At 43.7% G+C, this 18,673-nt stretch overlaps 1 protein-coding gene across 1 annotated transcript in view; it reads right to left on the bottom strand.

Annotated features, from left to right (window-relative positions):
* LOC121905204 overlaps positions 1–18,673 on the bottom strand; it is an 84,110-nt gene that overhangs the window by 22,458 nt on the left and 42,979 nt on the right. The window contains 27 exon segments of the mRNA XM_042423280.1: positions 2,622–2,927; positions 3,161–3,463; positions 3,700–4,017; positions 4,251–4,562; positions 4,733–5,107; positions 5,353–5,667; positions 5,891–6,328; positions 6,556–6,870; positions 7,095–7,532; positions 7,760–8,074; positions 8,299–8,736; positions 8,964–9,278; positions 9,503–9,940; positions 10,168–10,482; positions 10,707–11,144; positions 11,372–11,686; positions 11,911–12,348; positions 12,576–12,890; positions 13,115–13,552; positions 13,780–14,094; positions 14,319–14,756; positions 14,984–15,298; positions 15,523–15,960; positions 16,188–16,502; positions 16,727–17,164; positions 17,392–17,706; positions 17,931–18,368. Of these exon segments, the coding sequence (XP_042279214.1) occupies positions 2,622–2,927; positions 3,161–3,463; positions 3,700–4,017; positions 4,251–4,562; positions 4,733–5,107; positions 5,353–5,667; positions 5,891–6,328; positions 6,556–6,870; positions 7,095–7,532; positions 7,760–8,074; positions 8,299–8,736; positions 8,964–9,278; positions 9,503–9,940; positions 10,168–10,482; positions 10,707–11,144; positions 11,372–11,686; positions 11,911–12,348; positions 12,576–12,890; positions 13,115–13,552; positions 13,780–14,094; positions 14,319–14,756; positions 14,984–15,298; positions 15,523–15,960; positions 16,188–16,502; positions 16,727–17,164; positions 17,392–17,706; positions 17,931–18,368 (9,897 nt within the window).

The following is an 18,673-nucleotide window of genomic DNA, read 5'->3' as shown; positions in this document are numbered from 1 at the left end:
TGCCCTCATTGGTCCATTTTGACCAAGCAGCATTTGTAAAAGGCCAGAATGCTTCAAGCAACATGAGAAGAATCTTTCATATAATGTACAGAGCTGCTTCACTTCAGCATCCAGCGGTAATGTTATCGCTTGATGCTGAAAAAGCATTCAACAGGATCGAATGGCCTTATTTATTTCATACTTAAGGAAAATACGGCTTTGGACCTATATGTATACAGTGGATTAGGGCACTTTATTACAATCCACTTGCCTGTGTTAAAACAAACAGAATTGTGTCCTCATTCTTTGAGCTAACTAGATATACAAGGCAAGGATGTCCAGTCTCACCAATAGATTTTTATCTTGGCATTGGAACCCCTGGCATGTGCTATTAGAGCTAACCAACAAATAAGTGGTATTACTTTACTGTATATGGGTATGATTTTTAAATAATTTTATATGCAGATGATATATTTGAACTCTTTCAAATCCAGCAATCTCAGTGCCACACTTATTTAAGCTCATAAATGAGTTTGTCAATCTTTTAGGATATAAAGTAAATTGGAACAAGAGGGAAGCAACTCTGCTCAACTGCACGACTTTTCCAGCTCATCTTGCCATAACTCAGATAGTTTGAAAGAAAGAGGGACTGAAATATCTTGGTATTAATATAATTCCCCCCATTGAGAAGATATTCAAGATAAATGGTCCTAAACTGATTAAAACTATTAGAGAAGCTCTTACCAGATAGGGAACACTTCTGCTATCCTTGTGGGGCAGAGCAGAGATAAATAAAAATGAACGTTTTCTCCAAACTGTCTTTTATCATATCTTCAATTCCACTTAAATTACCTGATTATTGGTTTAAAGAAATTAAACAGCTTTTTATAAAGTTTCTTTGGGGGAATAAAAAAACAAGAATCAGTTTTAAAAAACTAAAGAAAATTAAAGAAAATAGAAATAAAGGAGGAGTAGGGATACTGCAATTATATACATACTATTTGGCCTTTAATGGCAAATACCCCATGCTCTGGGTCTATCACGAACAGTGTGAGATCGGCAGTTGGATGTGGCTGGAGCAGAAAATTGTTGGTGAGAGTAAAAAACAAGTATCTCTTTCTCTTTTGTGGTATTGTACAAAGGTCAATACAAACATTAAGAACCCAATTATTAGTTTTTCATGTGAAATAGCAAAAATAATTCAAAAGAAATGTGCAATCAGTGGATTAGTTTTGCCCTCATGTCCTTTATGGGAGAACCCATTATTCACTGCTGGAGGGAAGACTCTTATTAATAAGGAATGGAAAGGCCACAACGTTAAGAGTCTAGGCCAAACTGTAAAGCAGGAGAGAATAATGAGTTTCAATGAGCTTAAAGCTAATTTCGACCTCAATTATCTGTGTTTTCTGAAATATTTACAGCTGAAATCTATAGTACAGAAACTCATATCTCAAGGTACCATACTGGCCTCAGATAAAGATACAGATAATAAATTGGAAGAGATTGTAAAAAATAGAGGCAGAAAGTAAACTTTACAGACTTATATCTCTCTCCTTCTGTAGTGGCATGGATAAAGTCAAATCACAATGGGAACGTGATCCAGGAAAACACCTACCACAACCTACCACAACAATAGGACTCTATTATGTGACATACAAATTACTCATCAAATTGTGTTAGATATAAACTTACACAGATGAAGATTTTATATTGAATATATATAACTCCACAGAAGCTGAACAAAAGTAATCCTAATATGTCAGATCTATATTGGTATGGCTGTAGAGAGAGAGAGAGGATCTCTAATACATATGTTATGGCACTGTCCAGAAATAAGACAATTTTGGGGGTACAAAAAATGTTAAGTTCAATATTAAATGCGGATGTATCACTATGCCACAAAAAATGTGTTTGTTGCGAGTAAAAGTGGATGAATTGAAACACAACACCTGAGAACATTGGCTTTCCTTTCTGTGAAAATGATCATTCTTATGAATTGGAAAGTAAGGAAATTAAACTGTTTTTGTTTGAAACACTAGCTAAAGGACTTCATAGCACTGATGATGTTGGAACGTGCAGTCTCGGCCCTACAGGGGCTTTACAGAGGCAATGGCTTAGATAGACCATAGACACTTATAAAAGACAATATAAAGACATTTAAGTTAAGAAGTGTTTTGACTGTTCGGGATATAAAACCAGCACAATGAAATTGAAACTCAATCCTTGTAGGTAGAACGGAGAAGTCCGGTCAAGAAGGATTGGTGATGTAATGATTTCGTAAGAAAGTATGTTATATTTATTTCTTTTTGCTTTATGTCTGTAACTTCTAGCATACTGTCCTTGTGTTGTATATTTGTGTTGTTTGTTTTTGGTCTGTTTTTCTTTTGTAATTAAAATGTAAATAAAATGTAAAAAAAAAAGAGAATCTTACTCAAAATATATTTGACAGAAGTGTATTTATTAAAAGTACACCATATTTCAATTTTAAACTAAATACAGGAAAAATATACTATTAAGTATTTCATGATAGCTTCAAATTAATATACTTTCAATCTATTTAAAATAATAATATTTCAAATGTACTTGAAACATACTTTGCAATATATGCAATACAAGTATATTATTTTTTCAAATGGGTTCACAGACCACAGCAGCATCTTCACCATGACCGCAGTTGTGGACCCCAAATCCTTGATGTCCGCAGTCTGTTATCCAAGGTTCATTTCCTGAACAGCTGACATCATCCAACCAGATGGGTCCACTGCCCTGTCCAAAAGCTGCACTTTGTAGTGCTGAACGAGCCTCGCCACAGCCCAGCTGTCTGCACACCACATTGGCGTCGTTCAGGTCCCAGGCATCGTCACACACTGTCCCCCACTGTCCTTCATGGTAGACCTCCACTCTGCCAGAGCAGCGGTTGTCAGAGTTGACCAGCCTCACTGAACCAGCTAACAGAAAAGCATATAACATAATATTGTTGAAAAATGGACTTCATGAAAACAATGATATCTGTGAGAAACCAAAAATGGAATAAATAAAATAAAATTGTAGTGTAAATCACATATATCATATTTCTGTAACAGATGGTGACTAAAATCCTAAATATAATACCATAGACAGGCTGTTACACAGTGAGACACAGGAAATGTTTACACAGGAAATTTCCTGTTTAAACATTTACCTTCACAAACAACACTGGCATCTTCAGTGTGATGGCAGTTGTGGACCCCAAATCCTTGATGTCCGCAGTCTGTTATCAATGGTTCATTTCCTGAGCAGCTGACATCATCCAACCAGATGGGTCCACTGCCCTGTCCAAAAGCTGCACTTTCTAGAGCTGAAAGAGCCTCGCCACAGCCCAGCTGTCTGCACACCACATTGGCGTCGTTCAGGTCCCAGGCATCGTCACACACTGTCCCCCACTGTCCTTCATGGTAGACCTCCACTCTGCCAGAGCAGCGGTTGTCAGAGTTGACCAGCCTCACTGAAGCAGCTTACAGAAAAGCATACAACATAATATTGTTGAAAGATGGACTTCATGAAAAACAATGATATCTGTGAGAAGGTAAAATAGAATAAATGAAATAAAAGTGTAGTGTAAATCACATATATCATATTTCTGTGACAGATAGTGACTAAAATCCTAAATATAGTACCATAGACAGGCTGTTACACAGCGAGACACAGGAAATGATTACACAGGAAATTTCCTGTGTAAACATTTACCTTCACAAACAACACTGGCATCTTCAGTGTGATGGCAGTTGTGGACCCCAAATCCTTGATGTCCGCAGTCTGTTATCCAAGGTTCATTTCCTGAACAGCTGACATCATCCAACCAGATGGGTCCACTGCCCTGTCCAAAAGCTGCACTTTGTAGAGCTGAAAGAGCCTCGCCACAGCCCAGCTGTCTGCACACCACATTGGCGTCGTTCAGGTCCCAGGCATCATCACACACTGTCCCCCACTGTCCTTCATGGTAGACCTCCACTCTGCCAGAGCAGCGGTTGTCAGAGTTGACCAGCCTCACTGAAGCAGCTAACAGAAAAGCATACAACATAATATTGTTGAAAGATGGACTTCATGAAAAACAATGATATCTGTGAGAAGGTAAAATAGAATAAATTAAATAAAAGTGTAGTGTAAATCACATATATCATATTTCTGTGACAGATAGTGACTAAAATCCTAAATATAGTACCATAGACAGGCTGTTACACAGCGAGACACAGGAAATGTTTACACAGGAAATTTCCTGTTTAAACATTTACCTTCACAAACAACACTGGCATCTTCAGTGTGATGGCAGTTGTGGACCCCAAATCCTTGATGTCCGCAGTCTGTTATCCAAGGTTCATTTCCTGAACAGCTGACATCATCCAACCAGATGGGTCCACTGCCCTGTCCAAAAGCTGCACTTTGTAGAGCTGAAAGAGCCTCGCCACAGCCCAGCTGTCTGCACACCACATTGGCGTCGTTCAGGTCCCAGGCATCGTCACACACTGTCCCCCACTGTCCTTCATGGTAGACCTCCACTCTGCCAGAGCAGCGGTTGTCAGAGTTGACCAGCCTCACTGAAGCAGCTAACAGAAAAGCATACAACATAATATTGTTGAAAGATGGACTTCATGAAAAACAATGATATCTGTGAGAAGGTAAAATAGAATAAATGAAATAAAAGTGTAGTGTAAATCACATATATCATATTTCTGTAACAGATGGTGACAAAAATCCTAAATATAATACCATAGACAGGCTGTTACACAGCGAGACACAGGAAATGTTTACACAGGAAATTTCCTGTGTAAACATTTACCTTCACAAACAACACTGGCATCTTCAGTGTGATGGCAGTTGTGGACCCCAAATCCTTGATGTCTGCAGTCTGTTATCCAAGGTTCATTTCCTGAACAGCTGACATCATCCAACCAGATGGGTCCACTGCCCTGTCCAAAAGCTGCACTTTCTAGGGCTGAAAGAGCCTCGCCACAGCCCAGCTGTCTGCACACCACATTGGCATCGTTCAGGTCCCAGGCATCGTCACACACTGTCCCCCACTGTCCTTCATGGTAGACCTCCACTCTGCCAGAGCAGCGGTTGTCAGAGTTGACCAGCCTCACTGAACCAGCTAACAGAAAAGCATACAACATAATAGTGTTGAGAGATGGACTTCATGAAAAACAATGATATCTGTGAGAAGGTAAAATAGAATAAAGGAAATAAAAGTGAAGTGTAAATCACATATATCATATTTCTGTAACAGATGGTGACTAAAATCCTAAATATAATACCATAGACATGCTGTTACACAGCGAGACACAGAAAATGTTTACACAGGAAATTTCCTGTTTAATGTGAACAATAAATATTTACCTTCACAAACAACACTGGCATCTTCAACGTGACGGCAGTTGTGGACCCCAAATCCTTGATGTCTGCAGTCTGTTATCGATGGTTCATTTCCTGAACAGCTGACATCATCCAACCAGATGGGTCCACTGCCCTGTCCAAAAGCTGCATTTTGTAGAGCTGAAAGAGCCTCGCCACAGCCCAGCTGTCTGCACACCACATTGGCGTCGTTCAGGTCCCAGGCATCGTCACACACTGTCCCCCACTGTCCTTCATGGTAGACCTCCACTCTGCCAGAGCAGCGGTTGTCAGAGTTGACCAGCCTCACTGGTGAACCAGCTAACAGAAAAGCATACAACATAATAGTGTTGAAAGGTGGACTTCATGAAAACAATGATATCTGTGAGAAACCAAAAATGGAATAAATAAAATAAAAGTGAAGTGTAATCACATATATCATATTTCTGTAACAGATGGTGACTAAAATCCTAAATATAATACCATAGACAGGCCGTTACACAGCGAGATTTCATTGACTTTAGCTGCTCAAATTTGTGTTTACCTTCACAGACCACACCAGCATCCTCACTGTGACCACAGTTGTGAGATCCAATCCCTTGGTGTCCGCACTCACTGAGCTCTGATTCGCTGCCTGTGCACATGACATCATCCAACCAAATAGGCCCTTCGCCCTGTCCAAAGCGTGCACTTTGTGGTGCTGACAGGACCCTGCCACAGCCCAACTGTCTGCACACCACTTGAGCATCAGTCAGGTCCCAGGCATCGTCACACACTGTGCCCCACTGTCCTCGGTAGAAGATCTCGACTCTACCAGAGCAGGAACTGTTTCCATCAGCCAGGCGGACCTGCCCCTCAACTGCTGTGCTGTTACCTGCTGTTGTTACGTCCGTGATGTCAGATGTCACCTGAGCAATGGTGGAGCTTTGTGGTCTTGGATCAGGTGTGGTTGGTAAATTTGTGCTGTTGAGTTCTGGTTGAACTAAAAGAAAAGTCTCTGTGAACTCACAAGACAACAACAGCCTGCACTGTTATCAGCATTAATAAGTAGAAAGCCCCCTGTCTTTATCATAGGTCAACATGATTGGTTTATCACTGGGCACCAAGTGTTGACTTATTGTGCTACAAAGCAAAATATATTTTGTGTGGTAAAAAGTGAAACTTATTGATGAGGAAATTTCCTGTTTAATGTGAACCATAAACATTTACCATAACAAACAACACTGGCATCTTCAACGTGACGGCAGTTGTGGACCCCAAATCCTTGATGTCTGCAGTCTGTTATCGATGGTTCATTTCCTGAACAGCTGACATCATCCAACCAGATGGGTCCACTGCCCTGTCCAAAAGCTGCACTTTGTAGAGCTGAAAGAGCCTCGCCACAGCCCAGCTGTCTGCACACCACATTGGCATCGTTCAGGTCCCAGGCATCATCACACACTGTCCCCCACTGTCCTTCATGGTAGACCTCCACTCTGCCAGAGCAGCGGTTGTCAGAGTTGACCAGCCTCACTGGTGAACCAGCTAACAGAAAAGCATACAACATAATAGTGTTGAAAGATGGACTTCATGAAAACAATGATATCTGTGAGAAACCAAAAATGGAATAAATAAAATAAAAGTGAAGTGTAAATCACATATATCATATTTCTGTAACAGATGGTGACTAAAATCCTAAATATAATACCATAGACAGGCCGTTACACAGCGAGATTTCATTGACTTTAGCTGCTCAAATTTGTGTTTACCTTCACAGACTACACCAGCATCCTCATGGTGTCCACAGTTGTGAGATCCAATCCCTTGGTGTCCGCACTCACTGAGCTCTGATTCGCTGCCTGTGCACATGACATCATCCAACCAAATAGGCCCTTCGCCCTGTCCAAAGCGTGCACTTTGTGGTGCTGACAGGACCCTGCCACAGCCCAACTGTCTGCACACCACTTGAGCATCAGTCAGGTCCCAGGCATCGTCACACACTGTGCCCCACTGTCCTCGGTAGAAGATCTCGACTCTACCAGAGCAGGAACTGTTTCCATCAGCCAGGCGGACCTGCCCCTCAACTGCTGTGCTGTTACCTGCTGTTGTTACGTCCGTGATGTCAGATGTCACCTGAGCAATGGTGGAGCTTTGTGGTCTTGGATCAGGTGTGGTTGGTAAATTTGTGCTGTTGAGTTCTGGTTGAACTAAAAGAAAAGTCTCTGTGAACTCACAAGACAACAACAGCCTGCACTGTTATCAGCATTAATAAGTAGAAAGCCCCCTGTCTTTATCATAGGTCAACATGATTGGTTTATCACTGGGCACCAAGTGTTGACTTATTGTGCTACAAAGCAAAATATATTTTGTGTGGTAAAAAGTGAAACTTATTGATGAGGAAATTTCCTGTTTAATGTGAACCATAAACATTTACCATAACAAACAACACTGGCATCTTCAACGTGACGGCAGTTGTGGACCCCAAATCCTTGATGTCTGCAGTCTGTTATCGATGGTTCATTTCCTGAACAGCTGACATCATCCAACCAGATGGGTCCACTGCCCTGTCCAAAAGCTGCACTTTGTAGAGCTGAAAGAGCCTCGCCACAGCCCAGCTGTCTGCACACCACATTGGCATCGTTCAGGTCCCAGGCATCATCACACACTGTCCCCCACTGTCCTTCATGGTAGACCTCCACTCTGCCAGAGCAGCGGTTGTCAGAGTTGACCAGCCTCACTGGTGAACCAGCTAACAGAAAAGCATACAACATAATAGTGTTGAAAGATGGACTTCATGAAAACAATGATATCTGTGAGAAACCAAAAATGGAATAAATAAAATAAAAGTGAAGTGTAAATCACATATATCATATTTCTGTAACAGATGGTGACTAAAATCCTAAATATAATACCATAGACAGGCCGTTACACAGCGAGATTTCATTGACTTTAGCTGCTCAAATTTGTGTTTACCTTCACAGACTACACCAGCATCCTCATGGTGTCCACAGTTGTGAGATCCAATCCCTTGGTGTCCGCACTCACTGAGCTCTGATTCGCTGCCTGTGCACATGACATCATCCAACCAAATAGGCCCTTCGCCCTGTCCAAAGCGTGCACTTTGTGGTGCTGACAGGACCCTGCCACAGCCCAACTGTCTGCACACCACTTGAGCATCAGTCAGGTCCCAGGCATCGTCACACACTGTGCCCCACTGTCCTCGGTAGAAGATCTCGACTCTACCAGAGCAGGAACTGTTTCCATCAGCCAGGCGGACCTGCCCCTCAACTGCTGTGCTGTTACCTGCTGTTGTTACGTCCGTGATGTCAGATGTCACCTGAGCAATGGTGGAGCTTTGTGGTCTTGGATCAGGTGTGGTTGGTAAATTTGTGCTGTTGAGTTCTGGTTGAACTAAAAGAAAAGTCTCTGTGAACTCACAAGACAACAACAGCCTGCACTGTTATCAGCATTAATAAGTAGAAAGCCCCCTGTCTTTATCATAGGTCAACATGATTGGTTTATCACTGGGCACCAAGTGTTGACTTATTGTGCTACAAAGCAAAATATATTTTGTGTGGTAAAAAGTGAAACTTATTGATGAGGAAATTTCCTGTTTAATGTGAACCATAAACATTTACCATAACAAACAACACTGGCATCTTCAACGTGACGGCAGTTGTGGACCCCAAATCCTTGATGTCTGCAGTCTGTTATCGATGGTTCATTTCCTGAACAGCTGACATCATCCAACCAGATGGGTCCACTGCCCTGTCCAAAAGCTGCACTTTGTAGAGCTGAAAGAGCCTCGCCACAGCCCAGCTGTCTGCACACCACATTGGCATCGTTCAGGTCCCAGGCATCATCACACACTGTCCCCCACTGTCCTTCATGGTAGACCTCCACTCTGCCAGAGCAGCGGTTGTCAGAGTTGACCAGCCTCACTGGTGAACCAGCTAACAGAAAAGCATACAACATAATAGTGTTGAAAGATGGACTTCATGAAAACAATGATATCTGTGAGAAACCAAAAATGGAATAAATAAAATAAAAGTGAAGTGTAAATCACATATATCATATTTCTGTAACAGATGGTGACTAAAATCCTAAATATAATACCATAGACAGGCCGTTACACAGCGAGATTTCATTGACTTTAGCTGCTCAAATTTGTGTTTACCTTCACAGACTACACCAGCATCCTCATGGTGTCCACAGTTGTGAGATCCAATCCCTTGGTGTCCGCACTCACTGAGCTCTGATTCGCTGCCTGTGCACATGACATCATCCAACCAAATAGGCCCTTCGCCCTGTCCAAAGCGTGCACTTTGTGGTGCTGACAGGACCCTGCCACAGCCCAACTGTCTGCACACCACTTGAGCATCAGTCAGGTCCCAGGCATCGTCACACACTGTGCCCCACTGTCCTCGGTAGAAGATCTCGACTCTACCAGAGCAGGAACTGTTTCCATCAGCCAGGCGGACCTGCCCCTCAACTGCTGTGCTGTTACCTGCTGTTGTTACGTCCGTGATGTCAGATGTCACCTGAGCAATGGTGGAGCTTTGTGGTCTTGGATCAGGTGTGGTTGGTAAATTTGTGCTGTTGAGTTCTGGTTGAACTAAAAGAAAAGTCTCTGTGAACTCACAAGACAACAACAGCCTGCACTGTTATCAGCATTAATAAGTAGAAAGCCCCCTGTCTTTATCATAGGTCAACATGATTGGTTTATCACTGGGCACCAAGTGTTGACTTATTGTGCTACAAAGCAAAATATATTTTGTGTGGTAAAAAGTGAAACTTATTGATGAGGAAATTTCCTGTTTAATGTGAACCATAAACATTTACCATAACAAACAACACTGGCATCTTCAACGTGACGGCAGTTGTGGACCCCAAATCCTTGATGTCTGCAGTCTGTTATCGATGGTTCATTTCCTGAACAGCTGACATCATCCAACCAGATGGGTCCACTGCCCTGTCCAAAAGCTGCACTTTGTAGAGCTGAACGAGCCTCGCCACAGCCCAGCTGTCTGCACACCACATTGGCATCGTTCAGGTCCCAGGCATCATCACACACTGTCCCCCACTGTCCTTCATGGTAGACCTCCACTCTGCCAGAGCAGCGGTTGTCAGAGTTGACCAGCCTCACTGGTGAACCAGCTAACAGAAAAGCATACAACATAATAGTGTTGAAAGATGGACTTCATGAAAACAATGATATCTGTGAGAAACCAAAAATGGAATAAATAAAATAAAAGTGAAGTGTAAATCACATATATCATATTTCTGTAACAGATGGTGACTAAAATCCTAAATATAATACCATAGACAGGCCGTTACACAGCGAGATTTCATTGACTTTAGCTGCTCAAATTTGTGTTTACCTTCACAGACTACACCAGCATCCTCATGGTGTCCACAGTTGTGAGATCCAATCCCTTGGTGTCCGCACTCACTGAGCTCTGATTCGCTGCCTGTGCACATGACATCATCCAACCAAATAGGCCCTTCGCCCTGTCCAAAGCGTGCACTTTGTGGTGCTGACAGGACCCTGCCACAGCCCAACTGTCTGCACACCACTTGAGCATCAGTCAGGTCCCAGGCATCGTCACACACTGTGCCCCACTGTCCTCGGTAGAAGATCTCGACTCTACCAGAGCAGGAACTGTTTCCATCAGCCAGGCGGACCTGCCCCTCAACTGCTGTGCTGTTACCTGCTGTTGTTACGTCCGTGATGTCAGATGTCACCTGAGCAATGGTGGAGCTTTGTGGTCTTGGATCAGGTGTGGTTGGTAAATTTGTGCTGTTGAGTTCTGGTTGAACTAAAAGAAAAGTCTCTGTGAACTCACAAGACAACAACAGCCTGCACTGTTATCAGCATTAATAAGTAGAAAGCCCCCTGTCTTTATCATAGGTCAACATGATTGGTTTATCACTGGGCACCAAGTGTTGACTTATTGTGCTACAAAGCAAAATATATTTTGTGTGGTAAAAAGTGAAACTTATTGATGAGGAAATTTCCTGTTTAATGTGAACCATAAACATTTACCATAACAAACAACACTGGCATCTTCAACGTGACGGCAGTTGTGGACCCCAAATCCTTGATGTCTGCAGTCTGTTATCGATGGTTCATTTCCTGAACAGCTGACATCATCCAACCAGATGGGTCCACTGCCCTGTCCAAAAGCTGCACTTTGTAGAGCTGAAAGAGCCTCGCCACAGCCCAGCTGTCTGCACACCACATTGGCATCGTTCAGGTCCCAGGCATCATCACACACTGTCCCCCACTGTCCTTCATGGTAGACCTCCACTCTGCCAGAGCAGCGGTTGTCAGAGTTGACCAGCCTCACTGGTGAACCAGCTAACAGAAAAGCATACAACATAATAGTGTTGAAAGATGGACTTCATGAAAACAATGATATCTGTGAGAAACCAAAAATGGAATAAATAAAATAAAAGTGAAGTGTAAATCACATATATCATATTTCTGTAACAGATGGTGACTAAAATCCTAAATATAATACCATAGACAGGCCGTTACACAGCGAGATTTCATTGACTTTAGCTGCTCAAATTTGTGTTTACCTTCACAGACTACACCAGCATCCTCATGGTGTCCACAGTTGTGAGATCCAATCCCTTGGTGTCCGCACTCACTGAGCTCTGATTCGCTGCCTGTGCACATGACATCATCCAACCAAATAGGCCCTTCGCCCTGTCCAAAGCGTGCACTTTGTGGTGCTGACAGGACCCTGCCACAGCCCAACTGTCTGCACACCACTTGAGCATCAGTCAGGTCCCAGGCATCGTCACACACTGTGCCCCACTGTCCTCGGTAGAAGATCTCGACTCTACCAGAGCAGGAACTGTTTCCATCAGCCAGGCGGACCTGCCCCTCAACTGCTGTGCTGTTACCTGCTGTTGTTACGTCCGTGATGTCAGATGTCACCTGAGCAATGGTGGAGCTTTGTGGTCTTGGATCAGGTGTGGTTGGTAAATTTGTGCTGTTGAGTTCTGGTTGAACTAAAAGAAAAGTCTCTGTGAACTCACAAGACAACAACAGCCTGCACTGTTATCAGCATTAATAAGTAGAAAGCCCCCTGTCTTTATCATAGGTCAACATGATTGGTTTATCACTGGGCACCAAGTGTTGACTTATTGTGCTACAAAGCAAAATATATTTTGTGTGGTAAAAAGTGAAACTTATTGATGAGGAAATTTCCTGTTTAATGTGAACCATAAACATTTACCATAACAAACAACACTGGCATCTTCAACGTGACGGCAGTTGTGGACCCCAAATCCTTGATGTCTGCAGTCTGTTATCGATGGTTCATTTCCTGAACAGCTGACATCATCCAACCAGATGGGTCCACTGCCCTGTCCAAAAGCTGCACTTTGTAGAGCTGAAAGAGCCTCGCCACAGCCCAGCTGTCTGCACACCACATTGGCATCGTTCAGGTCCCAGGCATCATCACACACTGTCCCCCACTGTCCTTCATGGTAGACCTCCACTCTGCCAGAGCAGCGGTTGTCAGAGTTGACCAGCCTCACTGGTGAACCAGCTAACAGAAAAGCATACAACATAATAGTGTTGAAAGATGGACTTCATGAAAACAATGATATCTGTGAGAAACCAAAAATGGAATAAATAAAATAAAAGTGAAGTGTAAATCACATATATCATATTTCTGTAACAGATGGTGACTAAAATCCTAAATATAATACCATAGACAGGCCGTTACACAGCGAGATTTCATTGACTTTAGCTGCTCAAATTTGTGTTTACCTTCACAGACTACACCAGCATCCTCATGGTGTCCACAGTTGTGAGATCCAATCCCTTGGTGTCCGCACTCACTGAGCTCTGATTCGCTGCCTGTGCACATGACATCATCCAACCAAATAGGCCCTTCGCCCTGTCCAAAGCGTGCACTTTGTGGTGCTGACAGGACCCTGCCACAGCCCAACTGTCTGCACACCACTTGAGCATCAGTCAGGTCCCAGGCATCGTCACACACTGTGCCCCACTGTCCTCGGTAGAAGATCTCGACTCTACCAGAGCAGGAACTGTTTCCATCAGCCAGGCGGACCTGCCCCTCAACTGCTGTGCTGTTACCTGCTGTTGTTACGTCCGTGATGTCAGATGTCACCTGAGCAATGGTGGAGCTTTGTGGTCTTGGATCAGGTGTGGTTGGTAAATTTGTGCTGTTGAGTTCTGGTTGAACTAAAAGAAAAGTCTCTGTGAACTCACAAGACAACAACAGCCTGCACTGTTATCAGCATTAATAAGTAGAAAGCCCCCTGTCTTTATCATAGGTCAACATGATTGGTTTATCACTGGGCACCAAGTGTTGACTTATTGTGCTACAAAGCAAAATATATTTTGTGTGGTAAAAAGTGAAACTTATTGATGAGGAAATTTCCTGTTTAATGTGAACCATAAACATTTACCATAACAAACAACACTGGCATCTTCAACGTGACGGCAGTTGTGGACCCCAAATCCTTGATGTCTGCAGTCTGTTATCGATGGTTCATTTCCTGAACAGCTGACATCATCCAACCAGATGGGTCCACTGCCCTGTCCAAAAGCTGCACTTTGTAGAGCTGAACGAGCCTCGCCACAGCCCAGCTGTCTGCACACCACATTGGCATCGTTCAGGTCCCAGGCATCATCACACACTGTCCCCCACTGTCCTTCATGGTAGACCTCCACTCTGCCAGAGCAGCGGTTGTCAGAGTTGACCAGCCTCACTGGTGAACCAGCTAACAGAAAAGCATACAACATAATAGTGTTGAAAGATGGACTTCATGAAAACAATGATATCTGTGAGAAACCAAAAATGGAATAAATAAAATAAAAGTGAAGTGTAAATCACATATATCATATTTCTGTAACAGATGGTGACTAAAATCCTAAATATAATACCATAGACAGGCCGTTACACAGCGAGATTTCATTGACTTTAGCTGCTCAAATTTGTGTTTACCTTCACAGACTACACCAGCATCCTCATGGTGTCCACAGTTGTGAGATCCAATCCCTTGGTGTCCGCACTCACTGAGCTCTGATTCGCTGCCTGTGCACATGACATCATCCAACCAAATAGGCCCTTCGCCCTGTCCAAAGCGTGCACTTTGTGGTGCTGACAGGACCCTGCCACAGCCCAACTGTCTGCACACCACTTGAGCATCAGTCAGGTCCCAGGCATCGTCACACACTGTGCCCCACTGTCCTCGGTAGAAGATCTCGACTCTACCAGAGCAGGAACTGTTTCCATCAGCCAGGCGGACCTGCCCCTCAACTGCTGTGCTGTTACCTGCTGTTGTTACGTCCGTGATGTCAGATGTCACCTGAGCAATGGTGGAGCTTTGTGGTCTTGGATCAGGTGTGGTTGGTAAATTTGTGCTGTTGAGTTCTGGTTGAACTAAAAGAAAAGTCTCTGTGAACTCACAAGACAACAACAGCCTGCACTGTTATCAGCATTAATAAGTAGAAAGCCCCCTGTCTTTATCATAGGTCAACATGATTGGTTTATCACTGGGCACCAAGTGTTGACTTATTGTGCTACAAAGCAAAATATATTTTGTGTGGTAAAAAGTGAAACTTATTGATGAGGAAATTTCCTGTTTAATGTGAACCATAAACATTTACCATAACAAACAACACTGGCATCTTCAACGTGACGGCAGTTGTGGACCCCAAATCCTTGATGTCTGCAGTCTGTTATCGATGGTTCATTTCCTGAACAGCTGACATCATCCAACCAGATGGGTCCACTGCCCTGTCCAAAAGCTGCACTTTGTAGAGCTGAAAGAGCCTCGCCACAGCCCAGCTGTCTGCACACCACATTGGCATCGTTCAGGTCCCAGGCATCATCACACACTGTCCCCCACTGTCCTTCATGGTAGACCTCCACTCTGCCAGAGCAGCGGTTGTCAGAGTTGACCAGCCTCACTGGTGAACCAGCTAACAGAAAAGCATACAACATAATAGTGTTGAAAGATGGACTTCATGAAAACAGTGATATCTGTGAGAAACCAAAAATGGAATAAATAAAATAAAAGTGAAGTGTAAATCACATATATCATATTTCTGTAACAGATGGTGACTAAAATCCTAAATATAATACCATAGACAGGCCGTTACACAGCGAGATTTCATTGACTTTAGCTGCTCAAATTTGTGTTTACCTTCACAGACTACACCAGCATCCTCATGGTGTCCACAGTTGTGAGATCCAATCCCTTGGTGTCCGCACTCACTGAGCTCTGATTCGCTGCCTGTGCACATGACATCATCCAACCAAATAGGCCCTTCGCCCTGTCCAAAGCGTGCACTTTGTGGTGCTGACAGGACCCTGCCACAGCCCAACTGTCTGCACACCACTTGAGCATCAGTCAGGTCCCAGGCATCGTCACACACTGTGCCCCACTGTCCTCGGTAGAAGATCTCGACTCTACCAGAGCAGGAACTGTTTCCATCAGCCAGGCGGACCTGCCCCTCAACTGCTGTGCTGTTACCTGCTGTTGTTACGTCCGTGATGTCAGATGTCACCTGAGCAATGGTGGAGCTTTGTGGTCTTGGATCAGGTGTGGTTGGTAAATTTGTGCTGTTGAGTTCTGGTTGAACTAAAAGAAAAGTCTCTGTGAACTCACAAGACAACAACAGCCTGCACTGTTATCAGCATTAATAAGTAGAAAGCCCCCTGTCTTTATCATAGGTCAACATGATTGGTTTATCACTGGGCACCAAGTGTTGACTTATTGTGCTACAAAGCAAAATATATTTTGTGTGGTAAAAAGTGAAATTTATTGATGAGGAAATTTCCTGTTTAATGTGAACCATAAACATTTACCATAACAAACAACACTGGCATCTTCAACGTGACGGCAGTTGTGGACCCCAAATCCTTGATGTCTGCAGTCTGTTATCGATGGTTCATTTCCTGAACAGCTGACATCATCCAACCAGATGGGTCCACTGCCCTGTCCAAAAGCTGCACTTTGTAGAGCTGAAAGAGCCTCGCCACAGCCCAGCTGTCTGCACACCACATTGGCATCGTTCAGGTCCCAGGCATCATCACACACTGTCCCCCACTGTCCTTCATGGTAGACCTCCACTCTGCCAGAGCAGCGGTTGTCAGAGTTGACCAGCCTCACTGGTGAACCAGCTAACAGAAAAGCATACAACATAATAGTGTTGAAAGATGGACTTCATGAAAACAATGATATCTGTGAGAAACCAAAAATGGAATAAATAAAATAAAAGTGAAGTGTAAATCACATATATCATATTTCTGTAACAGATGGTGACTAAAATCCTAAATATAATACCATAGACAGGCCGTTACACAGCGAGATTTCATTGACTTTAGCTGCTCAAATTTGTGTTTACCTTCACAGACTACACCAGCATCCTCATGGTGTCCACAGTTGTGAGATCCAATCCCTTGGTGTCCGCACTCACTGAGCTCTGATTCGCTGCCTGTGCACATGACATCATCCAACCAAATAGGCCCTTCGCCCTGTCCAAAGCGTGCACTTTGTGGTGCTGACAGGACCCTGCCACAGCCCAACTGTCTGCACACCACTTGAGCATCAGTCAGGTCCCAGGCATCGTCACACACTGTGCCCCACTGTCCTCGGTAGAAGATCTCGACTCTACCAGAGCAGGAACTGTTTCCATCAGCCAGGCGGACCTGCCCCTCAACTGCTGTGCTGTTACCTGCTGTTGTTACGTCCGTGATGTCAGATGTCACCTGAGCAATGGTGGAGCTTTGTGGTCTTGGATCAGGTGTGGTTGGTAAATTTGTGCTGTTGAGTTCTGGTTGAACTAAAAGAAAAGTCTCTGTGAACTCACAAGACAACAACAGCCTGCACTGTTATCAGCATTAATAAGTAGAAAGCCCCCTGTCTTTATCATAGGTCAACATGATTGGTTTATCACTGGGCACCAAGTGTTGACTTATTGTGCTACAAAGCAAAATATATTTTGTGTGGTAAAAAGTGAAACTTATTGATGAGGAAATTTCCTGTTTAATGTGAACCATAAACATTTACCATAACAAACAACACTGGCATCTTCAACGTGACGGCAGTTGTGGACCCCAAATCCTTGATGTCTGCAGTCTGTTATCGATGGTTCATTTCCTGAACAGCTGACATCATCCAACCAGATGGGTCCACTGCCCTGTCCAAAAGCTGCACTTTGTAGAGCTGAAAGAGCCTCGCCACAGCCCAGCTGTCTGCACACCACATTGGCATCGTTCAGGTCCCAGGCATCATCACACACTGTCCCCCACTGTCCTTCATGGTAGACCTCCACTCTGCCAGAGCAGCGGTTGTCAGAGTTGACCAGCCTCACTGGTGAACCAGCTAACAGAAAAGCATACAACATAATAGTGTTGAAAGATGGACTTCATGAAAACAATGATATCTGTGAGAAACCAAAAATGGAATAAATAAAATAAAAGTGAAGTGTAAATCACATATATCATATTTCTGTAACAGATGGTGACTAAAATCCTAAATATAATACCATAGACAGGCCGTTACACAGCGAAATTTCATTGACTTTAGCTGCTCAAATTTGTGTTTACCTTCACAGACTACACCAGCATCCTCATGGTGTCCACAGTTGTGAGATCCAATCCCTTGGTGTCCGCACTCACTGAGCTCTGATTCGCTGCCTGTGCACATGACATCATCCAACCAAATAGGCCCTTCGCCCTGTCCAAAGCGTGCACTTTGTGGTGCTGACAGGACCCTGCCACAGCCCAACTGTCTGCACACCACTTGAGCATCAGTCAGGTCCCAGGCATCGTCACACACTGAGCCCCACTGTCCTCGGTAGAAGATCTCGACTCTACCAGAGCAGGAACTGTTTCCATCAGCCAGGCGGACCTGCCCCTCAACTGCTGTGCTGTTACCTGCTGTTGTTACGTCCGTGATGTCAGATGTCACCTGAGCAATGGTGGAGCTTTGTGGTCTTGGATCAGGTGTGGTTGAAGCAACTGCAGGTTCTGTTCTGTTAACCTCTGTTAACAACAGAGAACAATGAAAAAAATTTTCATAAATGGTTAATTTAAGAACAAGTGGTGTCTTCATAAGACATTAAATCCATGGTTTAGGTGAGCAAATTTAATTTTTTGTATCATTGTAAAGATGTTTCAAATAGAACAATACCTGTGCAGTATGCAAGATTGCATCCTATTGGCTTCACAAGTTTGTAGACATAATAGTTTTCATAACAGAGCTTGACATGTATGACGTGTGAGCGAAAAGTGCAGCAGTTGCCTCTCCAGGCACCACACACATTGCGATTTACAATTTCCTTTGACTG

This window comes from Thunnus maccoyii, chromosome 2, assembly GCF_910596095.1.
Source record: "Thunnus maccoyii chromosome 2, fThuMac1.1, whole genome shotgun sequence".
In the NCBI taxonomy this organism is placed as follows: domain Eukaryota; kingdom Metazoa; phylum Chordata; class Actinopteri; order Scombriformes; family Scombridae; genus Thunnus; species Thunnus maccoyii.
Note: the sequence above shows the minus strand (reverse complement) of the source record. Positions and strands in the feature narration are given on the sequence as shown.